At 39.5% G+C, this 13,650-nt stretch overlaps 1 protein-coding gene across 1 annotated transcript in view; it reads left to right on the top strand.

Moving 5' to 3' along the window:
• The first annotated feature begins 3,190 nt into the window (after nucleotides 1-3,190).
• The window catches only part of LOC136876379 (ATP-binding cassette sub-family F member 2), a 237,125-nt gene continuing 226,665 nt past the window's right edge, over nucleotides 3,191-13,650 (top strand). Inside the window, exons 1-3 of the mRNA XM_067150277.2 lie at nucleotides 3,191-3,315; nucleotides 3,728-3,927; nucleotides 4,144-4,350. Of these exons, the coding sequence (XP_067006378.1) occupies nucleotides 3,747-3,927; nucleotides 4,144-4,350 (388 nt within the window). The 5' untranslated portion in view covers nucleotides 3,191-3,315; nucleotides 3,728-3,746. The remainder of the gene's footprint in view (nucleotides 3,316-3,727; nucleotides 3,928-4,143; nucleotides 4,351-13,650) is intronic.

Genomic DNA, 13,650 nt, shown 5'->3' with positions numbered 1-13,650 from the left:
AAAAGTTTACCCCCACAAGCTAAGAATATCCTCCTTCACAAATTTGACTATATCTTGGAATTTGGTACTATACCTATGGAGTGGAACTATTTCGTATTAGTACCTATCAAGAAACCTGGTAAACCGAAATATGATCCAACTAGTTACAGAGGAATTTGTCTAAGTTCTTGTATTCGGAAACTGTTTCAAAAGATCTTACTCAACAGAATAATGTGGGCTCTAGAATATTATGAATTACTACCGAAGTACCAGTTTGCATTCCTCAAAGGCCGCAGCACGACAGATGCTTTGAATATCTTATTAGTCGATATATTGTTAGCAAAATCCAGAAAACAACACGTTATGGCTGCCTTTTTAGATATTAAAGGTGCTTATGACAATGTTCATATTCCCATCCTACTCCAGAAACTAAGTACTATGGATTTTCCTTCCACGTTGCTTAATATCTTAGGACAATTATATACGTATCGACGCGTAAGTCTCCCTCAAATCGCTCATCAAAGCAATTGCCGCTCTGTATCCGTTGGGCTTCCACAAGGGGACATTTTAAGTCCGATTATGTATATGTTGTATACTGCGGATCTTGAAAAGGAAATTGTCAAAACGGCTCGGATACTGCAATATGCCGATGATATAGTAATCTACTGCACTCAAAATACCATAGAAGAATGTCGTCTTTCTCTAGAGAAGACTTTAGAATTCCTGCAGACGTGGATGATAAAAAATGGTTTAGAGATAGCACCGGCAAAAAGTTCAATTCTCATATTTACCCATAAACGTATATATGATAAGTCTCCCATTAGATGCGGTGAACAGGACATCTCCGTCAAAGAAACCGTTAAGTATCTAGGGGTAACGATTGATAATAAACTATCGTGGAAAAATCATATTGCAGAGATCTGTCGCAAAACGGAACAAAAGCTACATGTATTAAGATCCTTAACGAACAGAACCTGGGGAGCTGACCCAGCTACCCTTTTAACTGTATATAAAAACATTATCAGGTCTGTTTTTGACTACGGTAGTCAGTTTATAGATATGGCTTCGTTGGATCTAAAACAGCGATTAGACAAAGTACAGTACAAAGCTGCTCGACTGATTACAGGTTCAATGAATTCGACTCCTACAAATGCTTTACTAGCTGAAATTACCGAACCACCGTTACATTTACGACGCAAACATGTCGCTACTAAATATCTTCTCAAGAAAATGGCCCGATATCATCATCCGATTCTTCCCAAGCTGCAGTTATTATCTGAATATTTTGGAAATGGACCTGTAGTACAACACAAATATCCGGCACTCCTGTGGGCTTATGTTCAGTTTATATATTTACGACCTCACGTTGTTCAAACAAGAACTCACCCTAAGTACTCTATCATGTTTCCTGCGACTATACAGTTACCTAATATCATACGTACAAAATTCGATGATTTCAGTATCTCCGAGAATTTAAACAGACTGATAGCAACTAAGTCATTCAAAATTATTATAGATCAATATAATCAATACATTCCATTTTATACTGATGGCTCAAAACATCAAGACACATCCGACGTAGGAGCTGCTTTTTATTCCCCTCTGCTGCAATTATCCAAACAATTCATCTTACCCCAATACGCATCCATCTACACGGCTGAAATATTTGCAGTTCGTCAAGTGTTAATATATATTAAACATTCTACGATCCAAAAGGCCCTCATCTGTACAGATTCTCTCAGTGTTCTTCAAGCATTAGAAAATCCTACAAAGGCGGACAATTGGTATATAGAAAATCTAAGACAACTATTGTATGATCTAACTATACTAAATCGTTCCGTATTATTTACCTGGGTGCCAGGACATTCTGGCATAACAGGCAATGTCATGGCCGATAAACTGGCCAATGAGGCAGCTGATGGACAAGGCCTACGCTACCATATTGCACTCCCACACAATGATGTATGGACAATTTGTCAGAAATTTCTCCGAGAAAAGTGGAACGATCATTGGCGTCAATCTGCACAATTTAAAGGTAAACATTTCTACAATATTCAAAATAACATTGCTATTAAACCATGGTTCGCAAAAGGAAAGTACACTCGACGTCATATCACTACTCTAGTCAGACTTCGCTTGAATCATGCCTGTACACCGGAACATCTGTATCGTTTAAAGATTAAGGAAAACAACTTGTGTACTTGTGGTCACTATGTCGGCACTATAAATCATGTTTTGTTTCAATGTGAGAAATATCCCCGACAGCAACAACATCTCATTTCCACTTTACTATCACTCGGATTTCAACTTCCTCTCACTATTTCTTGTTTAGTATACCATCCGACAGTTCGCTTAGCTGAGTTACTGATTAACTTTTTTCACGCATGTAATATCCTGATTTAATCTGTACGATCCTGCCTCCCTTATTTGTGATCTGGTCATGTATGTCTATAGTAGTAAATCGCCGTGATAGATCACACTGGCGTGAAGATGTAGAACCCTGTGTCCCCGTGCTAAATCCCTGCAACCTAACACATGTCAACTTGTTCTGTTGTACATATCTATAGTATTAGACGCCTCGAATATTCCTCATGTCTCTTTCCTACACAACCTCTCCCAATACACTAGTGTGTACTTCCGTTTCCAACTACCCTCAAATCTATCCCTTTTTGTATCAGAAACTTTGATTGGTGAAGTTTAAAACAACCCAGTGACTGGACGTAGTGCGCTGCGCAGAGTCCAAGAACAAACAAAGAAGAAGAAGAAGAAGAAGAAAAAGAAGTATGTGGAAATTTGTTACACGATTATCCTGACCATACACATGCATTAGCTCAAGGATAACTCTTGTAGCACTTGTTGTATAGATTCTGATGTAATTGATCTTATACAATACCTGAAACTTCACTTAAATTCACTATTATTCAATAAAATTTACGACCATCCAAATTACCGTATCGATATCGCCCATCTTTTTTTCATTCAGCATAGTAATATATAAACCACATTCAATCCCAACCAATCTCCTCAGGAAAGAATATATATAAATCAACCCAGTGACTGGACGTAGTGCGTTGAGCAGAGTCCAAGCATAAATGAAGAGAAGAAGAGTTTCTTGTTGATTTTTGGGAACGAAGTTAAACCAACTACTGGCTAGGTTGTATACGGAAGTCCCATTGGTTCTTTAAAGTTCGTGGTTTTTTCTACTCATTCTCTTTGGTTATTTCTGTGCCATCTTTGATGCGGAGATAAACGATGCTGCTGCCCTCTATTGTATAACTGTGGCAAAATTCGCTTGACGGCTTTGTGCACGTGAATAAATTTGGCATTCGATAATAAGTAAGTATTGGGGACTTAAGGGGATATAATTGACCCACGCAGGACGTCTTAAAGAATTTCATATTTTCGCTAACTGTAGTTGTTGAATATTAATGGATTTATCGTTGGGAATTTCCTTGAATTGAAATGCTCAGAATTGGCCTCGTTTTACATCTCTCATCAGATCTATTAGCGCTTGAATTTATTTCCGATGCCTTTGTGTTCATATGAAATGTTGAAGATATTTGAGCGATTCGTAACACAATATTGTGACTGATTCACCGAGGTCCAAGACAAGTTGTGAATATGCGCTTGTGAAGTTGATGACTTGACGGTAGAAACCTCACGTACCGTACTGTTTTTGTGTTAGTTTGTTGCAGGTTCTTTCAGTGTTGAATATATCAATTATATTGTTATATTGTACCTCTCACAGGAACTCGCTGTTTGTAACCATGCCGTCTGACGCAAAGAAGAAACAACTACAAAAGAAGAAGGAGGCAGCAAAAGCTCGTCAGGCTGGCAAGAAACCAGGTGGAAATAAACCAGTGGAAAATGGAACTGACAAGGAAAGTAGCCCAGCTCCCAAACAAGGAGAGATGAATGGTCGTGGAGAAAATGGAATGAGTGCAGAAGGTAGGTTATTCAATTATATTTCTGGTCTTTTAAACATCTGGTAAAAGTTTCATGCCATTCCCAGAAATATATGTGGGATTTTAGTCTGTAATGCTGCTGTATTTATGTTTGGTTGGTGTTGTAGGGTATGTCATTTGTAAAATGTATACAGTGTAAGGTTTGAGCTTCAAAGTTTGGCCGTTGAATAGCTTTTAAAGATGAACTGTCACATTTCAGAAGCCCTTTGTTTGAAACTGGAAGCTGATGCAAAATTGAATGCTGAAGCCAGAGCGTGCACAGGCAGTCTTGCGGTCCACCCTCGCAGCCGGGATGTGAAAATTGACAACCTTTCAATCTCATTCCATGGACATGAGCTCCTCCAAGACACAATTGTCGAACTTAACTGTGGTCGCCGATATGGGCTTCTGGGATTGAATGGCAGTGGTGAGTAAATATCTATATTTTAAGGTAAAGCACACAAATGCATACAAACTGTTTTTCATTTTTCTTTGCTGTAGTCCATCAAGGATTTTTTTTCTTTTTTGGGCATCTTGTGAAGTAGTATTGTTCACAGTGACTATTACAGAGTTTACTCGCACATTTTGAATATGGCTCATGGCAGCAAGGTTTTGTGCACATCTTGTGATGAAATCCATCTATTACTAGTCAGTCTAGGGCATTTTGTTTGGTTGAGCCCTGTAAAGTAAAATTTGAAGGGAATAACAGTAATAATAGATTTATTGCCGTCTGTGATCGTATAAATATACTAATGATGCAAATCACTAATTTGTCAGACCATCAGTGCACATTCTAATAAAGAATCTTGCACAAATGTGGATGGGCATAACATTTTTTATTTATAAAAGTTTTGATCTAGTCTATTTTAAACGTTTCTCACACTACTTTATGGTAGTCTGTAGTCCCTGTTGTGAATGGTATGAAAATATGGCTCATAGGGTCAGTTGGAGAGTGCATTTCAGTGGGCTTGGCAGCCTGGTATGTAATAGCAACTTCTGGCCCGGTGAACAAAGCAACATGAAACTACCTCACTCCTCGTTTCCGTAGTACCTCTCTTCAGTGATGCGTGGGCCACCTATGATGGCTGATGGTGGATCTGTTGAGGTCTAAACCAGCCTCTGAACTGAGCACTCATCATACCTACACGTGGTGGATTTTATCCTTTTTTTATGCACCACTGGATGTGATATTTTCCACATTCTCATGTACACAGTTCACTAATACATTATTAATACATTCAGTGGTGGATTCAAGGAATAGTTTCAGCATATATAACTTCTGGTGAAGACCCTGTAGCCCTAAGCTTGGCCTGGTTATTGCACGTTTTACCTCAAAATTAGCTTTGGTTCAGTCTTGGTATAACATGGCATCTGAAGCATAGAATCCATTTCTATATTTGCCATCTTGTCTTTTCTTTTTTGAATTGTTTGAACCCAGGCTGCTGTTCCTGGTATTGAAGCGATCTCTGATGTTTTCTTCCTTTGTTATTAAATTCCAGTATTTTATTAATGGTTCATGGTGATCATCAGTATGCATTATATGATGTGAAGTGCTCACTTTCTGCTGTAACCCATGGGATGCTTAGTAGGTGTTTGTATGTACATTTAAATGTCAGATGTTGGCTCGTGACGTCATAATTTCATCATGCCTGACCTTCCACAGGTTGAAGGGATGAACTATGATGTCATAAACATGGTTCCCTGGCAAGAGAGTAGCACATATTGGCATTTAATAATTACTTACAGAATGAGAAAAATTGTAATTTTCGCATCTAAGTTCCTTTTTAAAGACATGGTAAAATTCACCCTTTAGGTTAAAAAATTTCTGGGACCCGAATTGGAGATTGTCTACCAGACCCGTTTAATGTAGTGTCCTATATAATTGGTACTAGTTCGACCGTACATACATTGGGACATCGTCAGCCATGATCTAATTGGAAACAGATTATGTATACGTACAACCAATAATAAAGAATATAATTTAGAATGTCTTAATTTAAAATATAAGACTAAAACATTGAGGAAGTCTACTACACATTTAAAATTGAAACCAAAATGACACATCAAAACTGCTGCAGTTGATGTTGAAACATGTCATTCACTGAGCTTTTAATATGCATACACCTAGTTTCCAAAGGTTTTCTTGATTTTCCTGTATGTAGCATCTACCTTTCCTAGGCCAATACAACCTTCAACATCATTGTACTTCTCTTTCAGCCATTCTTCCTTAGCTGTTCTGCATTTTGTATCTACTTCATTCTTTAATTACTTGTATTGTTTTCTGCCCTGTGCATTTTTTGCATTCTTGTAGTTTCGTTGTTCGTCAGTCGGGTCTAGGATTTCCTGAGTTATCCATTGATTCTTAGTTGATCGTTCCTTCTTTCCTTTCTTCAGCAGCCCTGCTGACCTCATTCTTCACGACTGTCCCTTCTTCGCGTAGCAGGGGGAGAGGTGATACTCCCAACGGGCGCGTCCCAGGTGGCGGATAGGGGGGTCCTAACCGGCTTGCCGGCGGACTTGAGGGAAATAAAATACCTCTCGCGGACCAAACACACTACCCCCTGCGGGTGGGGGACGCACATGTAGAATACACCCACGGTATCCCCTGCCTGTCGTAAGAGGCGACTAAAAGGGGCGACCAAGGGCTGACTGAATTAGAACCATGAAACTAATTTTGAATCGTACCATCACGCGGGGAACACCATAGGTTGCCTGTACTTGCGAGTAGTACCACTAAATTCAGTACGAAATAGGTTTGTGATTAGTAGCAGTAAAAGCCTGGCCTGGTGGATTCCAGTACCCGTGCGTCGTACCCATATGTGCAACACCGCGGGTCTGGGCGTAGCCTGTGAGTTGTACCACTATATGAGCAGCACCGTGGGTCTGCGTTGCCTGTGATTAGTACCCACTATGTGAGGAACACCACGGGAATACCGGCGCCCGTGTTTAGTATACATAGGTGGGGAACCTTCTCTGTTTGCGTTGACTCTGAGTTGGGCCATTGTGTGAGACACACCATAGGTCTGCGCTACTTGTACGTATTGCAATACTTGTGAGTAGTACCATCTTTTGTGGAACACCGTGAGTCTTCGCTACTTCTGATTAATACCCCAACATGACACATACCATGGTTCTATTTTACTCGCGACATGTACCATTCTGTGGGGCCTTAGACGTGGATTTTGCACCCCCTTTAGACACCAAGCATCATTGTGCTTTATAAGTGGTTCCTTGGTCGGTAATAATGTTATTTTCGATCTGTATTGAGTCCGATCCACTGGTTTTTGTTTGTTTGTTTTGTGTTTTGTTGAGTTCCTGTCCATCCATTCATTCTTCATGCCATGTTTTATTTTTATTTTGGTCAGTGGATGCCTTTGCAATTTTTGTTCTTTCATTTCGTACCATTAGGGGCCGATGACCTTTGATGTTAGGCCCCTTAAAACAACAAGCATCGTCATCATGTCCCTTCTTCCAGTTTCCTTCAGCCTTTTCATTTAGTCCCTGTGTGACATGATCCTTGAAACAATTCCTCACACTCTTTTCTTTCAACTTGTTTAGATCCTGTCTCCGTTCATTCCTTCCTTACCTCACTTACTTCAATTTCGGATGGCTTTCATGACTAACAAGTTGTGGTCAGAGTCCACATTTGCTCTTGGGAAAGTCATGCAATCCAACACCTGATTTCTGAATCTCTGCCAAATCATAATGAAGTCTATTTGATACCCTCCAGTGTCTTAAGGTTTTGTCCATGTATACATTCGTTGTTTGTGGTGTTTGAACCAGGTAATAACAAGGGCTAGATTATGATCAGTGCATAATTCAGTTAGCCAACTTTCTCTTTCATTCCTTTGTCCCAATCTGAATTCTGCATTACCTTCTCTTCTTTTGCATAGCAATGCATTCCAGTCTCCCCTCACAATTAGATTCTAGTTACTTTTTTTTTTTTTTTTTACTTATTGTGTTAAATCTTGTATTTTTTTCATATATTATTTCAATTTCATCATCTGCTGAACTAGTAGGCATATTCACCTGCAGTGTTGTGGTGGGCATTGGCTTGGTGCCTGTCTTGACAACAATAATCCTTTCACTATGCTGGTCATAGTAGCTTACCCGCTGCCCTATTTTCATATATATATTAAACCAACTCCTGCATTTCCTCAGTTTGATTTTGTTTTGATAATTCTGTAGTCACCTTACAGAAAATCTTTATCTTCCTGCCAATATACTTCACTTATACTACTGCATCTCTAACTTTAGTTTATCCATTTCCTTTTTTTAGATTCTCTAATCTACCACAACGATTCTAACTTCTAACATTCCACGCTCTGACTTGCAGAATGTCAGTATCCACCTTCCTAATGATTGCCCCCCTTTCGTATACTTCCCACCCAGTGCAACGTAACCCCAAATTTCATGCATGACGCTACGCTCAAAACATACATCATAGGAATTACGAGGATAAGAGACAAACAGGGTAAAACAAGAGATCAGAAAATACACAGGAACATAGAAATAACTTGCCCACGAAGGAACAAGTCCACCAGGAAGTGAACTGCAACCCACCCTCATAAAAAAAAGGGTCTGGACCCTCGGGGAGTGCAGCATTGACGACTACTACTTCTTCATGGGGCTTCTAAATATTAGTTCATAATTAGCATCGACCTCTAAGATCTTTTGCTACCATGTTTTTCCTTCGTTCCCACCTAGATATACCTGCTCCCTTCACAAAGCTGCAGGTTGTTCTTATTGGGTCTTCTTGCATTTTTTCTTTCTCTTCACCTGGTAGTCCTAGAGTGGAGAGTCTGATTCTACCCAGCACCTCACATTTGAAAAGTGTGTGTTCAGCTGATTCCTCTGCTTCATTGTATTTCCTACATATATTGTATCTTACTAGTCCAATTCTATGTAGGTGTTTTTTCTTTTCTTTTTTTTTTCAGATGACAGTGTCCTGTCAACAGTCCTACTACCCATCTTATATTTTCTCTGCTGAGTTTCAACTGTTCTTTAGTATGCTTCTTGTTTGGTCCTTTCATCAGTTCCTTTGCAAGCCTGGATCCTGGAGTATTTTTCTAGTTCTCCATTTGTTTCTTTTGTGCCCATTTTCCTATGTAGTGTCGGGCTTGTCCATAGGAAATTCCTCATACAGTTTCTGGGCCTACAAAATGTGTTTCTGCCCCATTCCTGTTTAGTTTATCTGCCTTTTCATTTCCTTCTATACCTGCATGCCCTGGTACCCATATTATTTTGATAATGTTGTACTTTGAGAGCTTCAGGAGAAGTGAATGGCAATACCTGACAATTCTGGATATTATCCGGACTGCTTCTAGTGCCTTAATGGCCGCTTGGCTGTCCGTAAAAATGAAAATGTTCTCATTCCTATACTTCATTTTCAGATTTTCTTCAAGACATATTGTGATAGCTATCACTTCAGCTTGAAAGACTGTAGTGTGTTTGCCCGGGCTCATCTGGATTGGTCTCTCTGGTCTTCCCCCATTGATCCCTCCTCCTGTGCCATCCCCAGTCTTTGAGCCATCAGTCCACCACACTATATCTTCTTTTTGTGTATTCAGTTTGTTGATATCCCAGTCTTGTTTTTTTTATTATCTGGGTCTCAAACAATTTTTCAAAGTTGTACTTTGGTATCATATCAGAGGGCATGTGTAGAACTTTGCTGTTACTCTGTTAATTTTACAGTGTCCTAGATTGGATCTTTGTGCATTCCAGCACTCTGATTGTGCCGATCTATATGAACTCATTCTAACCTGTCCTATTATGAAATTGCATAGTGATGGGAGGTATAGTAAAGTATTTAAGGCTTCTGTCGGCATAGTTCCCATAGCCCCAGTTATAGCTCTGCATGCCATTCTCTGTAGGCTATCCAATCTACTTTTCCTTGACTTACTTTCTGCCACCAGATCATTGCACCATAGGCCATCAATGGTCTATTGATCATTGTATATATCCACATTACCATTGATGGTCTTAGTTGTTCTTCCCGACACCAGTTCTCCACAAGGTTAAGTGATCCTTGCATAAGATCCTGGTTAACACTCATCACCTTACCACGAACCACAATCACTAGGTCATCTGCGTATCCTTGTGTATAAAAACATTGTTCGTTGATCATAGCTATGATTTTGTTCACCACGAGGTTCTACAGCATAGGAGAAGGAACTCCTCCCTGAGCACAGACTCAGGTGGCCGTAACCGTCAGTGTTTCTTCAAACAGGGTTGCTTTTATCTTCCTTCCGTCTAACCTGGATTTAATCTATTTGACGACGGATTTACTAACCTTGCTCTTTTCCAATGCTTTGATCATAGTCATAGATTGTATTTCTGAAGGCTCCTTCTATATCTAGAAATGCTGCCAGTGCAATTTCTTTATATTCTAGGCTTTCTTCTAGTTTACAAACCAACTGTTGGAGTGCTTCTTCAGTGGATCTGCCAGGTCTGTATGCAAACTGACTTTCATGTAACGTTGAGTACAGTTGCACCGTTCTTCTGATATATTAATCCAGGATTTTTTCCATTGCTTTTAGCATGACGGAGGTTAAACATAATGGTCTGTATGCTTTGGCTTGGGCATAATTTGTCCTTGCAGGCTTAGGTATGAATACTGCTTTAGCTTCAGACCATGATTTCGGCACGTACCCTAAAGCTAGACTAACTCTGAAAAGGTCCGTCAGGGCATTGATGAGTATCTCCCGTCCTTCCTGTAGGAGTATGGGAAGTATCTCATCTGGCCCCGGAGCCTTTATAGAAGAAACATGTCGATTGCCCATTTTACATGGTTATGTTTTATTATTCTGTTTTCACAGTTCCAGTCTCTGTCTCCGGTTTCTGTTCCAACCGTTTCTTCTTCTGTAATCTCCTCAGTCTCAGGAAAGTGACACGCCATTAGTGTCTCCAGCGTGTCCCTCCCCGCCTTAGTAAATGACCCATCTGTTTTCTCCAGTGTCCCCACTTGATTTATATGTTCCTGTGTATTTTCTGATCTCTTGTTTTATCCTGTTTGTCTCTTATCCTCGTAATTCCTATGATGTATGTTTTGAGCGTAGCGTCATGCATGAAATTTGTTGTCAAGACAGGCACCAAGCCAATGCCCACCACAACACTGCAGGTGAATATGCCTACTAGTTCAGCAGATGATGAAATTGAAATAATATATGAAAAAAATACAAGATTTAACACAATAAGTCAAAAAAAAAAAGTAACTAGAATCTAATTGTGAGAGGAGACTGGAATGCATTGCTATGCAAAAGAAGAGAAGGTAATGCAGAATTCAGATTGGGACAAAGGAATGAAAGAGAAAGTTGCTTTCAGAACCTTCTGGATCCTTGCCGTTTCAGTGTGTGATTCCACTTACAGAACAGTCCAATATCTCTAGGTTATACTCGGTGAGTTTCCTATGATATACGTCCCACACACCACTTCTACTGTCGGATTTTTTATTATGGACACTCGAGTTTAGGCTTTAATTACAAACAAAGCAATAGGCCTATGGAAATTCGAGTTATACCAATATTTTCCTTGTTTAATTGTACATTAGCGTATATAAGACTCATTGTTTTCGACGTTCATTAAATATTTTTTATTTGTGGTTGTAATAAATATTGTCCGGGTTTTCGGCTTCTTCTCTACGAAGCGCTCACTTAGGAATATATACAAGGAGAACGACTTGTCTGATTCTAATGAAATTTGTATATGTTATAACCACATGTATTTGTAGTGTAATACTCAAGTTACAATTTTTTTCAATCACCCTGAATCAAGTTCTTATCATTTTTCTAAAGCAACTCTTTCTCAGCCCAGGATAAACGTACAGCAGCAAACTTGGGCTTATTTTGAAGCACTCAGTCATGGTTATCAGAAACTACAACAACTGTAACCGTACAGAGTGGTACCGAATTTATGAAGAGTAATATTGAACGGAGGTTTTGTGTACACCGGACCGCGCGATTAACAGCAGGCCGGGTAGTGAAATTGGGCGCAGTGTTGCCGCGTTCAGTAGTAATCACGCGCGCAGCGAACACAGCTCTTCGTTTACTTTCAACCTTTAATTTTATTTCCTTTCATAAATTCCACTTCCCATCACCTTTTCTCATAAGGACTTTGGACCTTCAACGGCAGGTTTAAAAATGGTTAATTTCCTAATTTAGAAATATCACACTGTACAATTTTTACAGGAATTATTTTTATTATTATTTACATATATTTACGGTACTTAATTCTATCATTTTTCTTCGTCTGAAAAATTACTGTGCTCCGAAGAATCGGTGCTGCTCTCATTCATGTTGATTATGACTGACTCAAAATAAGGGACATTTGCAGACAGTCCATCTTTTTCCCAGTAGTGGTCTTCAATTTTCTTCGCGTGTTAAATACATTGTTTCCAGAGTTCAGGTGTCACGGTACGTAAGGCTTCTCGGCATAAAGCGTAAATTGCTTCCATACCTCTACCATTTTCTAATGTGTTAGCGATATTTGTTTTTGCTTATTTTCCCTTTTACGTAAGCACAAATGAGCTCGATTGGATTAAGCTCGCAATGGGCCACTGGGAACCATATAATCTGTACATCTGGTCGAAGTCGTTTAGTCAGTTGTTCCAGCTTCTTTACCGGCGTTTGAAACTAAGGCCTGGCAAGGGCAGTCAGCTCTGATTTAGTTAATTTGTTATAATCGTCAACTTCAGGTGGTAGTGAAATATTCTTTGACGTTATCCAATGTATAATTTCACGTTTCAGCCATGACATGTTCGGGTTTTTAGATGAAGGATCGATCCTCGTGTGGTATGGAGCTTGATCTATAACGACGGCTGAACTTTGACGCAATAAACTCAGGACTTTCTTGAACCATTCTTCATAATGAGTAGAGTTCATCTCATTCTGGTAATCACCACTACTTTTCTTGCCATTAAAACAAAGTTCTGCACCGTCAAGAAATCGTTCTTCATTCCTGATGTGTAAAATTATGACCTGGATGACGTATTTCCATCATTCTCCTTTGAAGCGGCTCCTACTCTCTTCACTGACGACAGCGATAATCCAAGACAATCTGCCACTCTCTGGTACACAGGGAACCTCTTGTCCCCTACTTTTCCCCCTCACATTGAAAGAAAAAATAGCACTCAAAATCATTGCAAACCGGGCGAGTTGGCCATGCGGTTACGAACGCGCAGCTGTGAGCTCGCATCCGGGAGATAGTGGGTTCGAACCCCAGTGTACTCTGTTCGTTGCGCGCGTGATTACTACTGAACGCGGCAACACCATCAGTAGCAACTTCCTTCCAACTCGTAGGCCTTTCCTTTCCCATCGTCGCCATAAGACCTATCTGTCTCGGTGCGACGTAAAGCCCCTAGCAAAAAAAAAAAAAAAGAAAATTAGGTGGAGGTAAATCAGGGGGGTTAATTAGTAATTAAAATGATTGTGCTTAACAAAAAATCGAATTATAAGATTCAGTATAAGAAAAGTTTTTTTAAAATTTAACAGATTTGCTAACAGGGTTTAAATTGAATTTGCATTAAGAACATTATGCTGAATTTGTGAAGTCAAATAGGAAAGAAAAATATTATTTGGGGTGAATGTTACATAAAAATTCACCGCAGTTGCCCCAGTAAACACACCGTAAAATACCATAATAAGGGTAGACCAAAATGACACTACAATTAAAGCAGGTATGCAAGGTCTTACCCAGGAAATAAAATATAAACACAACAACCACCAAGAAA

The sequence above is a fragment of the Anabrus simplex genome, chromosome 6 (genome assembly GCF_040414725.1).
Source record: "Anabrus simplex isolate iqAnaSimp1 chromosome 6, ASM4041472v1, whole genome shotgun sequence".
Classification (NCBI taxonomy): Eukaryota; Metazoa; Arthropoda; class Insecta; order Orthoptera; family Tettigoniidae; genus Anabrus; species Anabrus simplex.
This window is presented reverse-complemented; position numbering and strand designations above follow the sequence as displayed.